Source organism: Trachypithecus francoisi, unplaced genomic scaffold, assembly GCF_009764315.1.
Source record: "Trachypithecus francoisi isolate TF-2019V2 unplaced genomic scaffold, Tfra_2.0 Lachesis_group8, whole genome shotgun sequence".
Lineage (NCBI taxonomy): Eukaryota > Metazoa > Chordata > Mammalia > Primates > Cercopithecidae > Trachypithecus > Trachypithecus francoisi.
In genome coordinates, this window is record NW_022681473.1 from 13,568,117 (window position 1) to 13,578,116 (window position 10,000).

Here is a 10,000-nt window from a genome sequence, read left to right on the forward strand (position 1 = left end):
GCAAGATAAAAACCGTGGGTTGTCTGATTAGAAAGCCCACATTATTTACCACCACACTGTATTTTTGACATCAACACTTAATCTCTTTCCACTATTTTGCATCTGAAAAGGAGGTAGGTAGCACATGAAAGTGTTGCTTCTCATTTTATTTATTTTTGCTCTGCAATAAAAACAAATGTATTTAACAAATATCATACGTTGGCCGGGCGTGGTGGCTCAAGCCTGTAATCCCAGCACTTTGGGAGGCTGAGGCGGGCGGATCACAAGGTCAGGAGATCGAGACCATCCTGGCTAACACGGTGAAACCCCGTCTCTACTAAAAAGTACAAAAAACTAGCCGGGCGAGGTGGCGGGTGCCTGTAGTCCCAGCTACTCGGGAGGCTGGGGCAGGAGAATGGCGTGAACCCGGGAGGCGGAGATTGCAGTGAGCTGAGATCCAGCCACTGCACTCCAGCTTGGGCGACAGAGCGAGACTCCGTCTCAGAAAAAAAAAAAAAAAAAAACAAATATCATATGTTGCACATTTCCATATATGGCATAGGATACAATTTGATTAAGATATAATTCTGCCCAGTAGAAGGTGGGAGAAGGGAAAGGAAGAAGAAGAAATAGAAAATATAAGTTGAATCTGATGCTTAATGTGATTTTTACTCCATGTATACTTTTACTCAAATGATAGCTTGTGCACGTGCAAGGATGGACTGTGCTATTTCAAAGTACTTTCTATGGGGGAAGAAAAGAAGGAGAGGAAAAAGGGAGGTGGAGATGGCCATGTATCTCCACTTCTGAAGGAAAAGGCCCTTTGGTCACCATAGGTGGGAGAAAAAAAAAGTTAAATAAATGGGAGGAATATTATACAGGGGAGCAGAAGTATGTGTTTTGCATGGAGTCCTCATTTTAGCAATACCTTTTTTGCTCTTCTGCTTCCAGATCTTATTTGCCAATTTAATGCCTATGAAGTTCTTATGATGAATGAAAATCTTTCAAGTACTGTTGCCTCATTAAATGCATTATTTATTAATTTAACATCTAGTACTCTCGACAAAGAGCCAGTGAAATGAGTTATTGAGTTCCAGGGAAAAAATGAGAACATAATTTTGAATTTATTATCTCTTCTCTGTATACACACACAGTTCATAATTGGATTACATATAATAATGATATCAATATGTCTCTCAGTATCGAAGTTGGATTCTGGTAATTTTTTATGTGAGGTTCTTGTGTTACAGTCAGCATAGATTTCTGGAGCATTTGTCTGTTGATCTTTTGGTGGCCTCAAACCTCATTAAGTGGTGAGGGAGATGCTGCTTCTGCTATGTGAGAATTTGATGGCAGAATTAACACAACCTGTGAAACAATCAGAATGCCATAGGTGAGTCACCCAAATAACCTCAGAGTGCCCCTTTCCTGCCCACATGAAGTCGTCATCATCATCAGAGTTTACTCTTTTCTTCTCTGATTCATTCTCAAGATCAAGCATGTGGGACTTCTCAGTCATTCTTTAGATCAGGCCTGATGTAGGACACAACATTCAGTGGTAGCTCTTGACCTGAGCTGTGATGACCACTGCCCTGGTCTTGCAAGTAAATCAGTCTTACATGTGAATGACAGTGCACGATACGATGGGTAAACCAAGGTGTCATGAAAAATATGGGGCTCTTCTTCCAAACCAGGTTGTTCATGCTGATGGCATCAACATACCCAAATCATGATTTGCTGGTTATAAATAACGCATTGCAAAAACCACACTGGCCCAGAATAGCAGGGATCATCGCGAAACTCAGAAAAGTTCTGGTTGTTCTTCCACAAACTCATTGTGACATAGGGTTGGTGGAAGAACCAGGAAGAGATAGAGACCTAGCTATCATAGGCCCCAAAACCACTGCTTTTCTGAATTCACACCAGGAGATTAGGAAACAGCCTTCCCCAGCTCCTATGCTAAGAGCCTAAGGGAGCACAGGCTTAAATACTCTGACATGAAAGTTACTAAAGAGTTTGCCTCCATGTCCAAATGTTTCACTCAGTAAAAATAAAAAGCTTTAGTCAATGAAATTATAAAATCATTGGTAATTGCTAAGAATCTCTCCCTTCTCAGGTTTTACAATGCAAAACCCACTATTAGAGCTAATGTGCTACAGTCAATCTCTCTTCAGTGAGGAAGGGCTGTAGAGGAGTGAGATGTGGTGTTGCCTGGGAATCTCAAAAGAAGACAAAGAGGTACAAGATGATGGAGAAGGGCACCAGAAGAACCATCTCATCAAACTATGATTATTTATGATTATTTTATTATTTGGTTGTCGGTTTTGTCTGCCTGTGGGCCTTTGGGTAATGAAGCTAATGAGTAGCTGTGGGGATTTTACTATCCATTTCCTCATTCTGGAACCCTCAACCCTTGGAGGATATCCCTCCCCATTCTTCCTAGAGCTTCTTTCTTGGTCTCTTCTTTCCTTCCATTCCCTACTTTCCTCTCTCCATGTGACATTCTTTGGGTTTAACTGCCAGGAGCAGCATCAGCTGCAGGTCTTGGGGTAAGAGAGTGGATAGGTGGGCACAGACTGATAGAGAAGTCAGAGATCATGATATTTCATGGAAATATTCCAGGAAAAGTTGTTGCAATAGGATAACGGAATAAAATAAAATATTTTTGGGGGACTTCTTCATTGTGAAATATCCTCATATCTGGATCCAGAGGTTATGCACTTTGAGGTAGAAAGAAAGGGGAAAAGAGCTTTTATGTAGCTATTGTGTTAGGCAGAGTTCTAAGGTGGCACTCACTAACCCCTTGTGATTCCCTTCTCTCGAGTGTGGATGGAACCTGTGTATAGGATGAGATACAAGTCCTGTGTGTAGGTACTAACTACTTAACTTTCAATTTATCAAAAAAGGCATTATTCTGAATGGACCTTACCCGTTCGTGTGAACTTAGCAACCTGCTGGTTTCACAGATAAAATACATTGTCCTGAGTTCTCCAACTGAGAGGAAATGAATTTCACTACATTAGCGTGGAAGAGAATCAGAAGCTTCAGGCAAGGCCACAGCCCCAGCCAACTTCCTGATGACAGCCCTGTAAGATCCTGAGTCTAGGACCTACTTCAGCTGGGCTCAGACTCTTGAACCATGGAAACTGAGAGATAATGAATGCGTTCTGTGTTAAGACTCTAAGTTTGTGTAAGTAATTACACAGCAATAGAAAACTGATACAGACATCTTCAAATGAAGGCTAATACTCACCCCACCAGGGGTACAACAGACTGCTTTACATCCAAAGGCAGAGAGGGACACAGCAATGCAGAATTCCAGCACACTTAGGACGAGCACCATGCCATCCATACCCTAGGAGAGAACTCATAACAAAAGAATGTGAGAAATGGAGATGACAAGTGGAAACATGTACCAGTAACCACAATGTCATCAGAGAAAAAGCACTGGCTGGGAGTCAGGAAACCTGCCTCCCAGTGGCAGCCATGCCCTTGACCAATTCTTGATCTGCTGAAGTAACTTCTCACTTTTTTCACTGATAAAATAATCACAGACATTTATTCCCTAGTTCAGTACCTCCCAGTGCTATTGTGGGCATGGAAGATGAAAGTACTTTAAAAAGTTAGGAAGGTAGTATAAAGATAATTGTCATCTTATCCTATTGAGTACTAGAAACTCATATCATTGACAAAATATTATGATTCCATATCTTAGTGACTGTAAGCAGAGTAATGGTCCCCCAGGGAGGTCTGCATCCTTGTCCCCCTAATCCTCAGTTTCTGGGGATTAGAACGCAGACCTCCCTGGGGGACCATTGTTCTTTTTGCACAGCAAAAAGCATTAAATTTGCAGATGAAATTAAGGTTGCTTATTAGTTGATATAAGATAATTTTCCTAGATCATTCAGGTGGGTTCAGCATAATGACAGAATCCTTATAAGTGGAAGCAAGAGGCAGAATAGAGTTCAGGAGACATTTGAAGATGCTGCATTGCTTGATTTGAAGGTAGAGGACAGGATGACAAACCAAGCAACATAGGCAGCCTATAGAAGCCAGAAACGGCAGTAAAACTTATTGTCACCTAAGCCTTCAGAAAAGAGTACGGCCTTGCCAACACTTCGATTTTTAGCCTAGTAAGACCCATTTTGAACTTCTGACCTCCAGAAATATAAGATAACCAAACTGTGTTGTCTTAAGACACAAAATTTGTAGTAATTTGTTACAGTAACAGTAAGAAGCTAATACAACAATGAATATCAAGTAGGTCAGTCTTTAATCCATCTCTTCAGAGCACTGACTTTAGGTCTAGTCTTCAGCCAAGAAACATGGTCAAAATTTGGAGAACATTGGGCAGTGCACTCATTTCTATTCATTTTACCCTGGATTGATGCGGGGATTATCTGGTTTAAATATTCTCTCTTTTTCTCTCCATGGTTAGGGACAGTCCCTCTGTTGTGGAAGAGCCAATAGACCAAGAGCTCAGGATATGAGTGATGCAGACTTAAGGAGACCTTGAGAATATTTGCACTCATTGCTTTTTTATTTTCTTGTGCCTTCAACAGCTGTAGTGGCCTCTGTGTTTCCAACATTGTTGTAGGCACAGAAGAGAGCAGCAAACTAAACAGACAGTTCCCCTGTCTTCAAGGATTTTACCATCTAGAAGGGTAGACTAGAAGATGGCAAGCTTTCTATAAAGGCCAGATAATGTACATTGTAGGTTTTGCAGACCATAAGGTCTCTGTCACACATATTCAAACCTGCTATTATAACACAAAAGCAGCACTACACAACATGTAAACAAATGGGCTTCATTATATTTCAATTAAACTTTATGAAACTTTATTTACAAAAACAGGTACAGGGCTGGGTCTCCAAAAAAAGTAGCATGTATATAGACCTGTGGACTGATTGTGCAGGTGCCCAGGCAAGAATAGACCGGTTGCTTCAAATCCCAGGAAGCCCTTATGGAGGTCCTCTGCCATAAAAACAGTCATAATAATGTTCACACAATTAACAAGAATCCATCATGGACTCTGGGAAACGTAATTGAGATGAACGCAGAACCAGCTACATAATTTAGAGTCTCTTGTTTAAAATGTTTAAAGACAATATCAAGATAGCAACAACAGAGCATTAGATCAAGCATAGGGCTCTTTGAACCGTGAAGTCCTGAGTAACTGCACGGGTCCCATGCCCAAGAAATCAGCCCTATCGAGTTGGCCAATTCCAGATTTTGTCTCTGTCATTGTGTCCTTAAAATCTACCAATGAAGAGACCTTCATAGACTAAAAGTAAGGTCCTTCTTCAGGATAGCAATAGCAAATAATAGGGGAATTAGAGGCAAGAAGTTGTAGAATCTAAACTTCTTTTTGCCAATTTCTAACTGAATGACCTTGAAAGAATTTGTCGCACTTTGGGAGGCTGAGACGGGCGGATCACGAGGTCAGGAGATCGAGACCATCCTGGCGAACACGGTGAAACCCCGTCTCTACTAAAAATACAAAAACTAGCCGGGCGAGGTGGCGGGCGCCTGTAGTCCCAGCTACTCGGGAGGCTGAGGCAGGAGAATGGCGTAAACCCGGGAGGCGGAGCTTGCAGTGAGCTGAGATCCGGCCACTGCACTCCAGTCCGGGCGACAGAGCGAGACTCCGCCTCAAAAAAAAAAAAAAAAAAAAAAAATTCTCTATAGAAGCGTTTTCTTATTTTGAGGGAGTGGCAAGAAGTAAAATTGCTTACTACAAAAAGCATTAGAAATCTCAAGGGAAGTAAATTAGTAAGTAAATAAGGCAGTAAATTAGTTTAGCAAAGTTTAGCAAAGACACCTCAAGGGGTTATTTTGGTGTGATTATATAGCCCACAAAACTATGTAGAATTCGCTAGGAATGAAGTCAACAGAATGCGATTGATTCTGCCTAGTAAGTTAGGAAGAATGTTGGGTTTCCACTTTTACATAAGGGAAGGACACAGTAAGGAAGACAACTAAGCAGCAAGGCGAAAGGCTGAAAGTTCATATAGAGGGAAAGTAACAAAAAATTTGTGGGTGTTGAAAAATGACCAATAGGCTTTCTCTTTTTTGTGAGATGGAGTCTTGCTCTATTGCCCAGGCTGGAGTGCAATGGGTCCATCTCGGCTCACTGCAACCTACGCCTCCCAGGTTCAAGCAATTCTCCTGCCTCAGCCCCCCGAGTAGCTGGGATCATAGGACATGCCACCTTGCCTGGCTAATATTTGTATTTTTAGTAGAGACGAGGCTTCATCGTGTTAGCCAGGCTGGTCTTGAACTCCCGACCTCAGGTGATCTGCCCACCTCAGCTTCCCAATGTGTTGGGATTACAGGCATGAGCCCCTGCGCCCGGCCAAGCTTTTTAATAATAAAGATTTAATTGTGCATTTTAGTCTGCTGTGATGTGCTGCAAGAACTCTTCCTCCCCACAATTACCCAATAGCCCAAAATGTCAAGAAGTTTTACTACCTACAAAATATTGTGTAGGTGGCATTTTCAGAATAAAGCAATTAGGATAGCATTAAGATAAGAAAAAATCGTACAAAAAAGTAGTAAAATTCAGAATGAAGATTAAGAATTTATCAGGAGCTAGATGTTAAGGAAAAAAGTGGTTAACCTTGCAAGAACATCCAAAGATGTTGGAAAGGATACTGAGTTACTTGACACTTGGAAAATACTGTTCAAGACAATTTTACTTCATTGTTAGAGAACAGGAACTGGCATCTGGGCCCCAGTTTTAGAGGAGATAACAGTACATACTGCATCACTGTTTTAAAATTGAACAGAAAAATGTATACAAGATACCCAGCACAGTAACTATTAATGAGTAGGTGTTCTATAACTATTAAGCTTTCTTCCCATTTTGCCTCATCACATGTAGAATAGAGACAGAGATGAGACACGTACCTAAATCCTAAATGCAAGATTATTTTATTTCTTAATCACTCCAACTTCCCAGTCATTCAGCAATTAGGGATTATTAATTATTGTTGTTGCCAGAGCCAGCACTCCCCAAACTTGCTTCTATGATAATATGCCCTGAAAAGAGGTAGCACCAACCATTAAGATGGACACAGTCCCGTGACAGTTATTTGAGTTGCCATCGTAGTTACAGTAATGGTGATAAAATGAATAAATCACCAAGCTAATTATGTTGATTAAGATCCCTGATACAGCCAGTACAGAGCTGGTGATATTCATTCCCAGGCTACCTCGGACCTAGAAAGGAATGAAAATCAATTAAACAATCCAACAACATCCTCAACTATATCTCCATGAATCACTTTACACCCACCGTTTCTTTCTTACTGCCATCTATCTTTATCTTGATTATTTCAGTAGTCTTCTAACTTGTCTTGTGGTTTAAACTCTAATCTCTTGCCAAAACACAAACATGATCTCATTATCCCCCAGCTTAAATTCTTCAGATGATTCTTGTGGGCACATAAAATAATCTCCAAATCTCTTTAGCAGGGTTTTCAGTGTCCTTCACACTTTAGCTGGACAGCCCTGTCTGTGTCCTTCCCTGCCATTCCTTGCTTCTGAAGCCTGATTTCTTATAATTTTTCTTTCTTTCTTTCTTTCTTTTTTTTTTTTTTTTCTGCTCTGTCACCCAGGCTGGAGTGCAGTGGTGCAATCTCGGCTCACTGCAAGCTCCGCCTCCCGGGTTCACGCCATTCTCCTGCCTCAGCCTCCCGAGTAGCTGGGATTACAGGCGCCTGCCACTACGCCCGGCTAATTTTTTGCATTTTTAGTAGAAACAGGGTTTCACCGTGTCAGCCAGGATGGTCTCGATCTCCCGACCTCGTGATCCACCTGCCTTGGCCTCCCAAAGTGCTGCGATTACTGGCGTGAGCCACCGTGCCCGGCTTCTTATCATTTTTCTAAATGCTGTTTGTCTGTCATGCCTCTATACCTTTTGTATATTCTCTCTCTGAGCAGTATGTTCTTTTCTGTACATTCTCTTCTCATGGATAAAGGTTAGGAGGCTTTTAATAAGAACTAAAATTGCTGACTGGGCGCAGTGGCTCATGCTTGTAATCCCAGATTTTGGGAGGCCCAGTGGGGGTGGATAACCTGAGGTCAGGAGTTTGAGACCAGTCTGACCAACATGGAGAAACCCTATCTCTACTAAAAATACAAAAATTAGCCAGGTGTGGTGGTGCATGCCTGTAATCCCAGCTACTCGGGAGGCTGAGGCAGGAGAATCACTTGAACCTGGGAGGCAGAGGTTGCAGTGAGCTGAGGTGGCGCCATTGTACTCCATCCTGGGTAATAAGAGCAAAACTCTGTCTCAAAAAACCAAAAACCAAAAAAAAAAAAAGAAACCAAAAAAAGAAAAGAAAAGAAAAAATAACAACTTGCACAGCAAAGTGTGAGGAGTATGTGTAATGTGGCTGCAGCTGGAGGGGACACTAGGGAGTTGGGTTAGGCCAGATTTGAAAAACACATATTGGTCATGTTCCAGAATTTGATATTTATCTTTTGAACAAAGAAAACTCGAATATGGACTTTAACAAGAAAAAAACATTTATTAAGATATGGACTTTTGCATTGTATTGGCTTTATGAAAGGTATCTTGGCATGAGAGTTACATTTTAAATTTGCTTCTTATGTAATAACCTTATTGTGAATTTCTTTTATTGAAAACTCAAAATCCTTTTTGAATACAGTTGGAATTTACATTGTAATCAATGGGTCAGTAAATATTATGCCACACTGATGCTTGGTGTCACTGTCATGGGCTGACTCATGCTGCAGGGTTTTGCTGGAGTAGTCCCGCTTAATATTTCCTCTCAACAATTCTCTATGTCTTCAAAACGATTCCCTTCGCAAGGGTAAGATTCCCTACCTTGCCAAAATATCCAGTCCTATGTCAGTAATTAGCCTGACTGCAATTTTTGAAAGACAGATTTTAGTAGGTAAAACGCACAATTGCTCCTGATTTTTTACAAACAAGGAAACAAAACCTATTTTACACCCTGGCAGAATACATTTTTTTGTTAATCCTTCCTTTTTTTGATACCAAAAAAAGAAAATATTACTCACCAGGCCTTTTGTAGTTCTAATTCCTGCTGCAATTGACAAGGATCCTGAAATAATAAACTAAAAATGAGAGAAAAAATGAAGGTAAAAAACTTTAAACCAGTATTGGGAGTCATAACTTACTAAACTTAATTCTAAATTAGGTAGGTATGTTAATCAGATCAATTATCTTAGACAAAACCACAATGGTTTGCACATTATTTTCCCTTTTCCGAGAAAGAACAGAGAAATTATACCAGATAAAACCATGGGAGAATTTATCAAGGTTTTCAAATAACATCTAACTGAAATGATATTAAACCTGTTTGAGGGCACTAGGAGATAAAGTTTCCAAACTTATGATACAAAGTAATTCTTACACGGTACCAAAATTTTTTTTTTTTTTTTTTTTTTTGAGACGGAGTCTCGCTCTGTCACCCGGGCTGGAGTGCAGTGGCCGGATCTCAGCTCACTGCAAGCTCTGCCTCCCAGGTTTACGCCATTCTCCTGCCTCAGCCTCCCGAGTAGCTGGGACTACAGGCGCCAGCCACCTCGCCCGGCTAGCTTTTTGTATTTTTTTAGTAGAGACGGGGTTTCACCGTGTTAGCCAGGGTGGTCTCAAACTCCTGACCTCGTGATCCGCCCGTCTCGGCCTCCCAAAGTGCTGGGATTACAGGCTTGAGCCACCGCGCCCGGCCTCGTTTAGAGTATTTTAAAAGTTATAAGTAAAATAGCAAAAAATGTAAATTCCCAATTAGATGTTGACTAGAATATACTAGTTCATTTGATTTCATCAATAAGGCAATTATTTTTTATTTAGCTAAAATAGCTAGTCAAGTTGGTTAGACTCTCTGCCTTATAGTATTCAACTATTGGAATTTTTTATTTGCCTTTCAAATTTGATTTCAGATGATTCAAAAATCATATTATAATATAAAAAATACTGAACTAATAAAAAGTTCAATAACTTTATTTAACTAACTTCCAACTACC

The 10,000-nt window shown here is 40.7% G+C and overlaps 1 protein-coding gene across 3 annotated transcripts in view; it reads right to left on the minus strand.

Annotated features, from left to right (window-relative positions):
- Positions 1-993: 993 nt before the first annotated feature.
- The window catches only part of LOC117080578 (membrane-spanning 4-domains subfamily A member 4A), a 64,369-nt gene continuing 55,362 nt past the window's right edge, over positions 994-10,000 (minus strand). For all 3 annotated transcript variants that reach the window (XM_033205728.1, XM_033205729.1, XM_033205727.1), the window contains exons 6-7: positions 3,233-3,334; positions 994-1,347 (exon numbers count right to left, since the gene is read on the minus strand). In XM_033205728.1, coding sequence (XP_033061619.1) covers positions 1,276-1,347; positions 3,233-3,334 — 174 coding nt within the window. In that variant the 3' untranslated portion in view covers positions 994-1,275. The remainder of the gene's footprint in view (positions 1,348-3,232; positions 3,335-10,000) is intronic.